This window comes from Haemaphysalis longicornis, unplaced genomic scaffold, assembly GCF_048455015.1.
Source record: "Haemaphysalis longicornis isolate Haplotype H1 unplaced genomic scaffold, Haemaphysalis longicornis Haplotype H1 scaffold_12, whole genome shotgun sequence".
In the NCBI taxonomy this organism is placed as follows: domain Eukaryota; kingdom Metazoa; phylum Arthropoda; class Arachnida; order Ixodida; family Ixodidae; genus Haemaphysalis; species Haemaphysalis longicornis.
Genome location: NW_027526225.1, coordinates 89,953,462 through 89,967,337, shown reverse-complemented (window position 1 = coordinate 89,967,337; position 13,876 = coordinate 89,953,462). Strand labels below are relative to the sequence as shown.

The window sequence follows — 13,876 nt, the reverse complement described above, 5'->3', positions numbered from 1 at the left end:
CTCCGTGACAGTGACGGTTTGTGTAAGCGCGCACGTTTCAGTAGTGCTCGGAATGCTTTCTGGCCGATCATCGTCTCATTTTAGCCTTGCATGTGGAAGCTTCGTTTAAACGTCAAAGCAGGGGCACACGAAGCAGGGGCTTCGGAAATCAATTTTTTATCTAAACAAGTACGCAAGGTAGAGAGCAAGGGGAACGCAGAAACAGCAAGCATTGCCTTTTAAAGTCGGCTTCACTACTGCACACGCACGCATTGCTGGGAAGACTTTTTTTTTTTAATAATGTACTGATACACAAAATTGCAAGATCTAGAAGCCTTTATTCAATATTTCTTCAAGTGCACCGAGCTCTTTTTATGCACAGGTGTTCTGCCGGGAAAACATTTTTCTAGGGTAAATGTAATGATGTCCGATATCAATGTACTTAAGGCCTTTTATTGCTAGCGTTTACGTATATTGCAAAAGTGTGACATATCATACGTTAGAAACAGGCATTTAAAAAAAATTATGTGGCAGTGTCCAGTAGCACTTAGAGCGCTGATCCGAGTCATGATGCTGGGCCTCCTTTATAAGTACAAAGTGTCATTTAGTGCTTTGAAGGATTCTGAATAACAGAAACCTCTCCTTGGTCTGCCAGAAGTGCCTTTTCAGCGTGCGAAGGGAAAACAATTTTTTTTTACACCAGGAATTAGCTCACAAGTTTCTGTTAACCAAGCTTATCAACAAGCTGGCACCTTCATAAAAAATTTCAGGTCAAACTGGTGTTTATTCAAAGAAAAATATTGCCGTTCACCAACTCTTTGATATGACATGAATGACCAACGAAACTACATCTTCATTTTGAAAATTTGTTTAATAACTGGTGTTTATTCAAAGAAAAAATATTGCCGTTCACCAACTCTTTGATATGACATGAATTGCCGTTCACCAACTCTTTGATATGACATGAATGACCAACGAAACTACATTTTCATTTTGAAACTTTGTTTAATAAACATATATGAACACGCACACAATAAGATGTTATTCACATGTTCATTACAATCAAATTAAAAATACTGACCATTCATGTCAAAAATGAGTGTACTGCAATTTTTTAAGGACAATGGTCTGTCTTGGGCTGCTGCGAGAATTTTGTCAGTCAGTCTGCCTGCAACTTGGTTCAACCGCTTGGCCAAAAAAACAGGTGAGAGAGTGCTTGAACCTTATGTAGCTTCAGGGCAACCAACTTTTTCTTGGTTTCACGAAAGTAGATTTGAAGTCTTTGGTCCATAGCCCAGCTCACCTTTTCATTGAAGTTTCCTCGTGGCAATACAACAATGCCACCGTCTTTGTCGGGCTGTGGCAGGCTTAGGTTGTGATCTAAGAAATAAGTCGCAATGGCTGCAGCCATCGCAAGTTCCCGAGCACATTGATGACCTCAGATAAACACCATCCTCTCACATCAACAGGGGGTTCTTTTACTACCTTACAGATAGTGGTCACATTTCGTGTTTCTGGACAAGAGGTTCAAGGTTAATTTTCTGCCTTTCTTTACCAGATCTGATCATCAATGGGCTTCAAGACTGAGGCGCCATGTAGGAAAGCGTTTTCCTTCCCTGGGAGAGAGACAGAAATACCTCCATTATTCATTGATTGTTAGACACGGTGGGTGCCCGTAGTCCAGGGCTCCAGTCCCTAGGGCATCGTTGGCTTTTCTAGTGATTGTTCGGCATAGTAGCCGGCACTAAACAGCGCCCCACTCCACTGCTCCTCTGTTAGGAAGCGTTCGTGAATTTTTTCACGCACTGCTGCCATATTCTACGGTAGAGGCTGGTTAGTTGAAGACATTAATGGACAAGTTGGTGCACACTTGTTTTAAAAATTAGAGCATGATAAACACAATGACACAGAAGCAGCAGCACGGGACAAGCGGTTAGTTGATTGCACTTGAAGCGCGGCTTCAGGTATTGGGTTGGGAAAAGTTTGTGTAGTCGGGAGAGGTAGGAGACTTGCATGTGGGGAAAGGTCATATTCAGCAATAGAGTGAGCCGTTGTTCAGCATTGTTCCATCTACTCCGCTGCTGTGCCCAAGCCATTTTAGTTGGCTTCAATTTTTCCAAATTGTGAACTAACATTAAGCTTAGTTTTCAATATTGCAACTGATTAACTAGCCCATTAAATCCTGACAATTATTCCAGTTTAGACTCAATCACCACTAAGCCCCTAATATAATAATATGTACAGTCATTGACAAGTGAGAATGCGAACACGAAAATATGAACCAGAACACGCAAATAGCACGACTTCTTCCCATGCAAGTCAAAGTGACTTGTGGCTTAGTTACCGTAACAAAGTTTGGAAATGTGGCTTTCCGTATATACCGGTAGCGCAACTTTATCGGACCTGCACGAACAGTATTTTTCAATTTTGCGCCTTCTGGTTCATATTTCCGTGTTTGCGTTTCACTTGTCCGTGACAACATGCATGCTTATATATGTATGCATGTGCATTCTTATTTGAACAAAACCAATCATCACTCATCCCGTATTTTATAAAGACTTTCTGGGAAGAGGAATTGTGGCTGAATTTTTTGTTTATTCAGCAGTTTCGGCTACCATGAGAAAGCATGCCCTCCACTGCGATGGTTTCCCAAACTGCAGCAACAGGACTCGCAGCTTACACTTTCCGTGCCACAAAAAAATAAGCTCTGCCCCAACAAAAGCACTGGCACAAGTTATGCTGGCGCCACACATACACTAAAAATACATTAAGAGCTTAATGCCTTAGGTTGTAATGCCATTAATTCACTGCTACGAGTAAAAATCCAATGCCATTCTCTCTAATGTCATTTTTGGTTTAAGGAGTTCCACACAACTCATTCGCCTTCACGAACGCCATATAAATCTGCCTACTCTCCAACACGATGAGCACCAAATTAAACCAACCAAATTCTCAGCACCAGAGTGTCGACGCGGAAATGTAGCTGACCTTCGAAATAAACTATTTTTTGTGTACTTTTGGTGGCAAAGTTCTGAAGAAGATGAAGTTCACTAAAACAGCGGAAAAAGGCAAGACATCCTGTTACTCGTTTATAATTTTTCAGATTTAGCTACTGCTGGCAGGCGACGGCATGCAGCTGAAGCCACTTTTGCAAATGGCTCGCACCATTTTTGAAAAAACTATTTGTCATAACGTTTTATTTCACAAAAAAACATTTGTAACCCTTGTAAGGCGTTTTTCTCTGCGTCAAAAACTTCTAAAATATGAGTGCATTTCTCTTTTCGGTCATTATCACCATCATGCCAAACATACTTTTAATGCCATCGCGTTTTCGCATCTAGCACGATCCGCCCAAATGATGTAATTCGGCATCTTAAGGCCTTAAACACTTAATGTCATTTTTCGTGTACGTGTGGCACGGGTATCACAAGCTGGTTGATTTTTTACTTTCTAAGTGCATGCGGTACCTCACTCCTAAGCACCAAGGCATTCACAGCCAAGGGCTGGAACCCATTTGAAGTAATCAAAACCAAGGAAGACTGTGCCACTTTTGCTAATTTTAATTGAATAGTGTTCATCTGAATATCACTAAACAAAATAATGTTCTTTTTTAACATAGAACGCTAAGTTAAATGCAAAACAGCTTGAAGAAAAAACTTGCAGCTGTCATGGAAAATTTTTACACTGAATAAGCGTTGTACACTGAATGACTGGCCAAACAATTTTGAAAAAAAAAATTACTACAAATTATCATAACTGAGTAGCTTGGCAACAGTTAACTGAACGAGCAAGAAGGCGATAATGCATCAAATGAGGGTCATTCATTTTTCATCATGCCAGTCAAAGCCAAGACAAAAAAGAAGCTTCTTATGTAACATGCTACCCAGCCTAGCACTTGTTATGCGAGCAGATCATCTGGCTTATATCCGTGCATTACAAGGCGTATGTTAATCATCTAACTATAAGAAAGACAAAAATCACGCAGAGGTGTTTCTCATTCTCGTTTAGAGAAACACGGAACAAACCAACATAAAATGAATAGCTGAGCTTAGTAACTATCATGTTCCTAGAATGGCTCATAGTGTGTAGCCATAGTCCTTTATCCAGGAAATACCATCTCCCCCTGGTCCTGAAAGAAAAATAAAGTTTGGGGTTAGTTACTCCATCAAAGGAATGTGCATATAACGGCAGGTGTGTCTGTACACACAGGTGCAACTTTTACAACACAATCTTGAAAATTGTTAGGGGCAAGTTACATGCCACTGTTCAGCTTGTGGTGAGAGGAATCAGTGGTGTTCCACTCATCCCTATCCCGTCTCCTATGAGGATCACTGACCATGCTTTCATTCCTTGAGTTAATGAGAAATTTTCGCTCAGAGCCAGGCACTCTTGTGCTGTGCAACAAAAGACAGTTCATGCCACAGTACGGCATCCAACTGAATAAGTTGGTTAAAGGGGCCACGACGACACAATAGTTAACTTTTGTTCTGTTCAATAAAACTAGATTTTAGTAGCTCACTCAGATCCATTTTGGCCACAAAAGACGTTCTTTAAAAAAAGAAACCCAGGAAATAATAAACAGTTGTCCAATTTCGCGCCACGGTGGCATAAAACGAGCGAGAGTAACATGTCATGGGCTGGCACCAAAAAGATTTTTATCGGTTTGTTAACTACACGTTAGCATTCAGGTAGAACTAGAGGCCCCACTACAATCTCTCAGACAAGTTTATTGGCGGTGGCTTAGGTTGGCAGCCCCCAATCGCACAAATAAGATCCTGTAACGTCGCAGAAAAAACACTGGAAAGTGGCCGTGGAGTTGTCACTTTCTTTAACATCTTGATTATTTCTCAGGAGTTGGCGGTGAAATTGGTATCGTTGTTATCAGGACAAAACAGCCTTTTTAACGAACCAAACTTGTATTTTGTCTTCACGGCCCTTTTAACGAAACACCCCGGATAATCACGAATGACACAAGATCGCCACAAAACCATGCTCTGTCCACTCAGTGCACTCTGATTAGCAGTTAATCCCGCCCAAGGTGCATATCAACTATTTGTAACATGACAAGCTTTATAATTCCTCACACTGGACACTCCCTGATCCTTCTAAGGGAAAGGGAAAGAAAATTCCGGGCTACCTCGGTCCCAGAACTAGACGATTGCTCTGAGCATGCTGACAGAGCCTGCGACGGCACACACCTGCCCCAAAGCACAAGAATGCACCAAGTCACCTCAAGGTTAGCTACGGCACTTGTTGACCTTCTTGATATCGCAGGATGTAATCTGGAATGGCCCCGAAGGGATTACAAGGCAGGATAACCACTGCCAACTGCACACTCGCAGCCACAGGGGCTCTTTGACGACTACATTTTGCGCTTTCAAAAGCAGAAAAGCAGCAGCTTGATGCAATGACGAGCCCACATTCCAATGTTACCATAAGAAACCAGACACAAGTGCAAGAGGCGGCGCTACAACAAAAGTTTGCAAGGCCATACAGCTAGTGCAAGAGCCTAGAGATGTGCCAGTCTCAGAACTCAATAACTGGAATTATTGCAGGGGGGTGTAAAGCAACTGCAACCCGTGCAAGTTTGTTAACGGCCTCAAGTGTTTAATTGCAAAGCAGCAATTTTCGCAGATGAAAAACCAATCACTCTGCCGCAGTAACCAAAGAAACTGCTGCAAAAAAAAAAAAAAAACTCCTCAATCATTTAAAAGGATGGCCAGCTGGCAATTCTGGCAAGCACTTGCTTGCTGCCTAACAGCTACCGGCAAGTCTTCTGCCACCAGTTGAAAACTATATGTCATGCAAGGCATGAAAGACATACGTGCACACAAAAAAAAAATTTCAACAGTTGGTTTCGATACGTGTTTCTACATACAATGTATGTACTATGTGCCACAAGCAATGGACTAACAGAAAGCCAAAATAAACCTAGTGAGTTGTTCACAGAGTACACCAAAGACTCAGGAGCTACTATAACATGAAATTATCTGTTATGCTCTTTCCTTTTCTATTTCACCCCAACATTTGTTTGCAAATATTCCTAGACGGAGGAGGGAGAATGGCTTCGATGCCAATTTTAGTCTATTCCCTTCAGCTTAGAAATTATTTCAGAAATCCCCGAGTGTTCTTGGTTAAAAAAATTAAAGCCGCTCCACTCAATGTGAAAGCTGTCGGAAGTGTAGAGCAGTGATTCGCCATAATGAACTGCAGCGCCGTTATCCACTCACTGCTACGACCCAATGCAATTTTAATTTCCTGCGTTCACAGTGCTCGCGCGCCCCGTCTGAAACTGCGCCAACGGGAGTTCTGTTCTTTTTGTGCCTGCTTTTCCTCCCGCACGTGCCGGCATTGCACTGCCACTTTTTTTTTTCGCTTACTACCGTAAAAACCAACCAAACGAGTGTTCCTAGCTAAACGAACACGGGCGCTGTCGGTTAATTACGTATATTTTGCCTCAAATGTACCTGCAGTTTTCTTTGCGCTAAATAACGGGGAGATGTATGACAAGCGGCAGCAGTTCACGAAATTCGAACGCTTGTGACTATACAAACCGCTTGGTTTTCGAAGCCTCTGGGTTACGCCGCGACGACAGCCGCTCCAACGGAATGCCGTGTGGCTCTACTTGGGTCCAGCGAGCGAGCTACGACGACAAGGCGAGCCCCTACAGCGCTCTGCACTTACAAAATACAAGTTACAGTGCATAAAGAACAAGTGACTCCTTACCGCTTGGTGTGTACTCGAGGCCAATCCAGTCAGTGTAACCAAGTTCCTCAATGAGCTGAAGAATATATCGGTAGTTTATTTCCCCTGGAGCGCTTGGTTCATCTCGGTGTGGTGCCTGGGAGATTTGCACGTGACCTGGGACAGGAAGGCAAAGGTTTCGGGCACATTCAGGCTTCTGTGGGCGCACTGAGAGTTCCATCTGCCATGTCATGTACGACATGCTTTCATATTATGATGTAAAATACACCGAGGGCATAAAATGACGGCATACCAATGAGAGGGTAGACGTTTTTTATCGTGTTGGACAGGTTTCCCGAGGTCATTTGAAGGTGGAAGACATCCTAAAAAAAATTAATCCTTTAGACAACTCCTTTTACCACAGGGCAGAATTTCCGCTGTATTACCAAGAGCAGCCTCATGTTCTTGTGGTTTAGCTGGGTGACATAGCGTGCCGCTGAAAAAGCCATGACATCCATTAATTATGATGGACGACGCAACAGCAAATATTCGTTGCCGATTACCTTGTTCGTAACTATTGAGAAAGTACCCTGGCTTGGCCTCTTTGCAGAGGGGCTCTATGACGCCTACAATTCCTTCCTGAAAAGCAGCAATGAAGTCACTCAACGAAAACGAAAGGCGCAATGCGGAGGGTACAATTGTCAAGCACCTCTGCGAGCCGATCAGCCGCTTTCATCAAGTTCGTGAGGTAGGTCTCTTCCATGATATGATCACGCTCGGGTCCTGTCACTCCAGCCATAACATGTACTCTAAGGAGGAAAAAAATGCATGCGCATTTGTTACTACAAAACAAAGGAAATCTGGGGGCTAGTAGGCATATGCGACGCGGATACGCACTTTCTGCAGTCTAGAGCCTTGGCATATCTTATCGTGGTCTCCAAACTTCGGAGGAATTGCAACTCACAGCCGGCCTTGGCTGCGAAACCAAGTTCACCCTTGGGCAGGTCACCTACGAGCCAGAATTCGCAGCAGTGATCAACGCGCATAAACTCGATTCGCTCCATATTACCTGGGAACGTGTTTATGAGCACTTGCTCGAGCCCACTCGACACTTTCTCGTTGCGAATGGCGTCGACGCCGACATCGTAGGGGAACTGGCATTCGACGGCTTTGAAGCCGCACGACTGGGCTAGGCGATAGCGCGTCGGCAGCGGGGTGTTAGTGAACATCGTCGAAATGTTGGCGGCGAATTTAAGAGGCATCTTGGACGTGTCTGTAGACAAACACCTGCGAATTCAGACGATACGTATTCGACAGAAGCAGTAACGGAAGATTCCTAATGATTATCAGCTCTCACCTTGTATAGCGCAGACTCCCGCGCACTCCGGACGGCTCAGCAGATAAAAGATAACGCTTCCAAGGGAAAATGCAGCTTAATCGCATAATATACCTGTGTAGGCAGCTTCTGTCAGAGACGAAACGACACCGACGAAACACTTCACTTTCGCGCGGCTGGCGCAGCCCCACATGGAGGAAGAGTGCGGACAAATTTTCATCGGTGCAACCACAACCGGTGCAACCTGGCACCACTGCAACAGCAATACTGCGGTTCTTCGATTGATGTCTCGGTCTAACCACGCATTCTTTCTCTAAAGCGTGCAAATTTTGACTAAAATTAGCTTTATGGTTCTAAATGTCCGACAGCAACTGGGCGCTAAACTCAACGATAGCTTGCGGTGTGCGAATAATTGTTAACGCTATTCTTACTAGGAGTGCGAACAATCACAAACTTGATTTTTACTACGTGTGCGAACAATTTCATTATTCTCACTAGGAGAGGGAACAGTGACAGCCCATCCTTCCTGTTCTGTGTGTCAACCAACGTTTTTAGATTAGGTTAGGTACCAACGTTTTTAGATTAGGTCAGTTGGCAAAGAGCGCGGCCTTCCAAGCACCGCGGCGCGGGCCGGTGCTGTCGCCCATAGAGTTTCTCAATAGTTAATGAGAAACTCTATGCTGTCGCCGACCAGGCGGTGGCGCTGCGGTAGCGTTGAGATTAGCGTCACTAGTTGAGATCGGTCTCGGCGCGTCGTCTGCTACTCCTTGCTTGGAAAGGCGCCGGTGAACGACCACCGCACACCGTTAATGTTCTTCTTTGACATGCGAAATAAAAATTCGCTCTACTCGAACGCTTAAGTGACTGAGGGTTTACAATTTTACCGACATTATAACGAGAAACAAGCTGTACTTAAGAAAAAAAAAAAGACAAGGCAAACACTGCACAGTCCGCTTGTCTTCGGCTGCTTCCCGTCCCATTTATTTATTTTTTCATTTATTTCTCCCCAGTACGGGATCCCTTATAGGTCAATAATGTTTAAAGCACACCCGAACACGTCTTACACTTCTGAAACTGCGGGAAAGCCTACAATAGTCAGCCATCTACTTGGAATCAAGAAAAGGCGCCTCGACATTTTTATTTATGCTGTGGAAGCAAATGCAGTAGGTACGTTTTCACAAGAACATATTTACAACCCCAACAAAACTGATCAAGTGAGCCGATTGGAAACCAAGTGCTGACGTGCGCGCTCACGTGCACGCGCTCAGCAAATTCTTGGTATTTTAACTGCGGACACGAAAAATTATGATTTGTTAAACAGCTTCGCTGTTAACAATGAAAACTGAACCAATTATTAAACCAATGTTTTTTTTTTATTTCCCTGACAGGTATAAATGTGGTTTCTTAAAAGAAATAAACGTTTTTTCTCGGATGAGAATGTTTGTCGTACTGCTATTCTTTTTTGTTGGTTCGTAAATCTGATGGACTATCTGTTAGGGTCACAGACACTTTCATTTATCTTCTTGTAGTCCTGATATGCCGATATTTTAAAGCGTTAGCCTTCACTTATCTTCTTGTGGCCCTGCTTATGCCGATTTTTTAAAGCGTTTAGCCTGGTAGTTTTTCCGCTGAGCCATCGCTTATGCTGTCTTCTGCGTTGATTTTTCCTGCTCGTTTCTTTTTGCAATCTACAGATAGGCAACACTTCTCAGTCTTGACTAGTCAGATTAATTTATTTATAAGAGGTTTAACGCGCCGACGCTTCACAGGTGATGAGGCGTGCCATAGTGGAAGGCTCCGGATTAATTTTGACTACGTAGGGGATCTTTAACATGCGCTGAAATCTCGAACGCACGGGTGTTTTCCCTTTCCGCCTCTATCAGAATAGCGGCCGCCGTGGCCGGGAATCGAACCCGAGTCCTTGCGCCCAGCAGCACGGCGCCTTAGCCACCGCGCCGGGTAGGGATCTGATCTGACAGCACCGTGAATATGTTGTGCCACACACACTGCATGCCCTTTCACGGCAGTTGTTGCGGATGAAACGTCTGGAAACAGGTAACATTTGTTCCAAGGGCTGATCTTTAAGGCAACAATGTAGCGAATAAATGTTGCTACATTCTCCTGCCTTGACAGCTGAGGGTGAATATTCCCATTTTTATCGCTGTAGCTACACGGCGGTACAAGTAAACCTCTTGAATTAACTTCATCCGACAAGTTTTGCCCGACTACTGCACCCTTCTCAATCAGCACAATTGCACCCAGAATGTTCGAGCTTGTAGAAGATAACCTGGCTAAACGAAGCCTTCACATTCTACGATTGAAATGTCGGACATTTGCTGAATTCCTGCATAACTGCGAACCTCAACTCATGCAGTTCCCAACGTACGTGCTGACATCGGAGCTTTCTACACCACTCGCGCCACTTACGCCAGTTTCCTCGCGCAAAAGCCCATCATTTTGGCAGGACGCAACATAGGTGGGAACAACTGTCATCCATTTGGATGGTTTTCGGCATCACTTTGACGTCTTTGGTGGCGAAAGATGCTCAGGTATGTCAGGGAAAATACGGGGCGCCGCGCGGTCTCTCAGAGTCCACCTGCCTTACGGTATCCTTACAGTTTGACGGTTCACGACGTGTTCGTAACAGTTGACGACGTCTGAAGGCTCACAATGAATGTCACAAACGTATGTTTATGGCGTAACCTTGAAGTTTTTCCGCGGAATCGCGATTTCCCACGCCTTCAATCCGTCAGGACCCTTGGGCGCTTTGAAGAAATGCCGCTGCACGGACTTGGCCGCTTCCGAAGCATACCCCGAACGGCAGCCTGGCGCGCAGGACGTCAACAAACCGCACCGACACTTCAGAGATCCACTAAAATATGTATGCACGATGACAGTACTTTCCTAAGTTACTTCCTGTTTATTTAAGTGCAGATTTTTGTTGCGATAGTTTCTGCGTCTGCACGCCTGCCAACAGCACAGAGCTAATACGTTAATACAGACGTGACGAGCAGGCGAGCGCCAACAGCACAGCGAAAACACATGGGCGGGGCGAGCCTCGCTCCTCAAACTAGATCTCAACGCAACGCCAGCGCCACCTGTCGGAATGGCGACAAAATGGTACCGCCTCTCGAGGCGCAGTTTGCAAACTGACCTAATCTAAACGTTGGTGCCAACTGTGTTGCTTCGAGTTCCAGCCAGGGCTCTATTCAGTGCATGAAAAGGAACGGCGCACTGCCCAAAAATATGCGCAAGAAGATACTCTGCACACGCGACATGTTGCATTTTTAAATGTACGCTAGAGCTGCAGCGAACACTCTGCTAAGAGAAGCGCGCTAGTTTTGTCATTTCGTTGTTTCCTACTCTCATGTTGGAACTGCCAACTCGTTCACTTTTTCACTGTCACAGATGCACATGCTGTTTAGAGTGTAAAAGGCAGCTGGTTAATTTATGGCCAAATTCCCAGCTGGGTGCGGAGCAACGCCCAGTTAGGAATTTCGCCAAAAACCAGCTGACCAGCTAATAAGTGTCAGGATGATATGTCTAGTGGGTACTACCTTATCGTCTCTTCGTATGATTATGCGATAGTACGTGAGCACGCCGGACTCTACAAAAAGCCATAACAAAGAATAGCCGCCACTTTAGTTGACAAGTAACTCCGCGTATGGCGGGACGCGTACAGTTAGGGTGGACACGTGAGCGCGTGTTGATGATGGTGATTAGAGGCCCTCTCTTTGTATCGGGACGTCAGTTGCCACCAACCGACTTGCCTGTGTTATTCTACTTGTTTTCCCTTCCCTTCCCTAACTTAATGGGTTATCCCCCTCCACCCCCCCTCTTCTGATTCGATTTCGGTGAATTTCATCCTACGGCCCACTCTCTTCCCTACTTTTCTTGTCGCCTGTCGGCGTTCCGGGTAACTTTGCACGCGCATCACATAGCCTCGTTGCAAACGAACTGCGCATGCGCGCGAAGTTACCCGGAGCGCCGACAGGTGGCTCCCGGCACGGAATGACACGCGCTCCCGTGTTCACCCTAACTGTGATCAAGACAGTACTTAATTCCACCCTCGCACCATGCATTGCCTGCAGGTTCCCTGCCACTTGGACGCGCGTTTTTCCGTGTCGCGGCGGCCTGGCCAGCCTGACCACGTCCACAGCTTGCCCCTGGCACTTTGCCAGTGCTTTGCGGGACTGGACCACGCTTCCCGAAGCCATTAAAGGGGCACTGACACAAAATTTTGAAGGCGAGATAACTTCGGAGATAGATTGGTGGGAACACATATACATCATCTGCAAAATATCAGCGGCGAATACAGCCTACAGCATATTTAAAATCAATTTTAAAGTGTGCGAAACGCAACCGAGCAGACAGCAGAGGACCACGCGCAATCGACATCCCGAGGATATTGTGTAAATAAACAACGTCCAAACACGTCACGAGTTTGTGTTTGCCGCTTCCGCACTGCCAGCGTTTTTTGCCGGCTCACCCGGCTCGCCGCTCCAATCGGAGGGCCGGAGGGCGGAGCTTCTGCTCTCGAGAACGAACGACCCGATCGTTGGCGGCGGTGGCGGAGGCGCCGTGATTTCGTCAGCTCATCGGGCAGCTGGCCGCGACCAAAGTTCTACAGCGATTCCAGGCACTCTGTTTCTATTACTGTTTATTACCACTGGATGCGAAGACGCGCCGGAGGCACGAAAAGCCCACTGAGCTAGCCGCACGGTCGCTGTGCAGGCGGCGGCCACGGCCGCGAAGTGGCCCAGGCCGGCGCAGGTAGCTCGAGTGATAGCTTGTTACCGCTGCACGAAATTGTCCCCAAGTCCCGACCATGGTGGCTTACATGAGAAAGGAGTTAATGATGCGATGGCGGGTTGCATTAAAAATTGTCATCTGCACCGCTTACGAGAGCGGCACTCGAATATCCGCCGCAGTGCTAAGCCGAACACATCTGTAGGCGGACCTGTAGGCAGACGGCCCGGCTAAGGTGTCTCATTCTAGCCACCTTAGCCCGGCCGGCTGCTCCCAGCGCGCGTCTTGCCACCCACCGTCTCGAGCGTCGCACGTCGTTCTTTAGCCGCGGTAGCATTTGCACTCGCAGCGCCTGCGTCACATCCACGGTCGCTTTTAAATGCAGAGCATTTTAGTAACTCACGATGTCACCCGCGTTGGCGTCCGTAGTCCGCATCACTACGTAGTCCGCACCCTACACTATATAAAGAGATAATTACCTTCCGGCGCCAGGTTTCGATCCCACGACTCTGCGGGCGGAACGCAAGGTACACGGCACTTTACCGACTGCTCCACGGAGCCGACACAGAATGGAAGGTTACGCACGCGCCTTATATCCTTGACTCATTCAACCGTCGGCCACAGGTGCGCCCTCTCCCCCGCGTCCTCCTCGCCTTCTCTCCGCTCGCAACACCCTCTCTCGCCGCGTTCGGTTCGCGTTCATGTTGTGGCGCGATTACGGCGCTATAACACTCTCTCGCGAAGGGCATTGGATTGGATTGGATTGGCTTGGATTTGGATTGGGTTGGATTAAAGTGGATTGTGTTGGATTGTGTTGCGTCATAGCCGCGCCACGTTGCGTCGTAGCCTCTCCACGTTGCGTAATAGCCGCGGCAGGGGGTTCACGGCACGTTTCACGTTTCACCATCGACTTCATCGACAATGTCTGCGCTGGAAGACAACAATTACAACAACAACAACCAATAAGTAATCCATAAGACTTGCAGGCACGCCCCCCGCGGAAATGCTCTGCATTTGATCGTGCCCCTCGCGAGGGGGATGTTTTGATTTTTTAATTAAGCGCCTCACGAGATCAGTACGTGGGGGCATTCGCAGAAACTGCCGTCGATGCGGATTCGATAGTGCTAC

The 13,876-nt window shown here is 46.3% G+C and overlaps 1 protein-coding gene across 2 annotated transcripts; it reads right to left on the bottom strand.

Moving 5' to 3' along the window:
- Positions 1-2,294: 2,294 nt before the first annotated feature.
- Gip (hydroxypyruvate isomerase-like protein Gip) lies at positions 2,295-8,434 on the bottom strand. Of its 2 annotated transcripts, none has more exons than XM_077693739.1 (9): positions 8,021-8,434; positions 7,733-7,936; positions 7,561-7,672; positions 7,373-7,472; positions 7,227-7,302; positions 7,110-7,159; positions 6,977-7,046; positions 6,706-6,840; positions 2,295-4,108 (listed from the first exon to the last, which is right to left on the bottom strand). In XM_077693739.1, exons 2-9 carry the CDS (start codon positions 7,923-7,925, stop codon positions 4,056-4,058), a joined length of 789 nt encoding a protein of 262 aa, XP_077549865.1. In that variant the 5' UTR covers positions 7,926-7,936; positions 8,021-8,434; the 3' UTR covers positions 2,295-4,055. The 2 variants fall into 2 exon arrangements, with proteins under 2 accessions (XP_077549865.1, XP_077549864.1); XM_077693738.1 differs by having other exon boundaries at positions 7,733-7,950; positions 8,021-8,429.
- Positions 8,435-13,876: the final 5,442 nt, after the last annotated feature.

What these genes read in the sequence shown, in the direction of transcription:
- Gip (XM_077693738.1), bottom strand. Translation starts at nt 8,106, where the DNA reads ATGCGATTAAGCTGCATTTTCCCTTGGAAGCGTTATCTTTTATCTGCT. An exon ending in GCTCATAAACACGTTCCCAG is followed by an intron (nt 7,673 to 7,732) that starts GTAATATGGAGC and finishes TCTGGCTCGTAG; the next exon opens with GTGACCTGCCCAAGGGTGAA. An exon ending in AAGGCTCTAGACTGCAGAAA is followed by an intron (nt 7,473 to 7,560) that starts GTGCGTATCCGC and finishes TTTCCTCCTTAG; the next exon opens with AGTACATGTTATGGCTGGAG.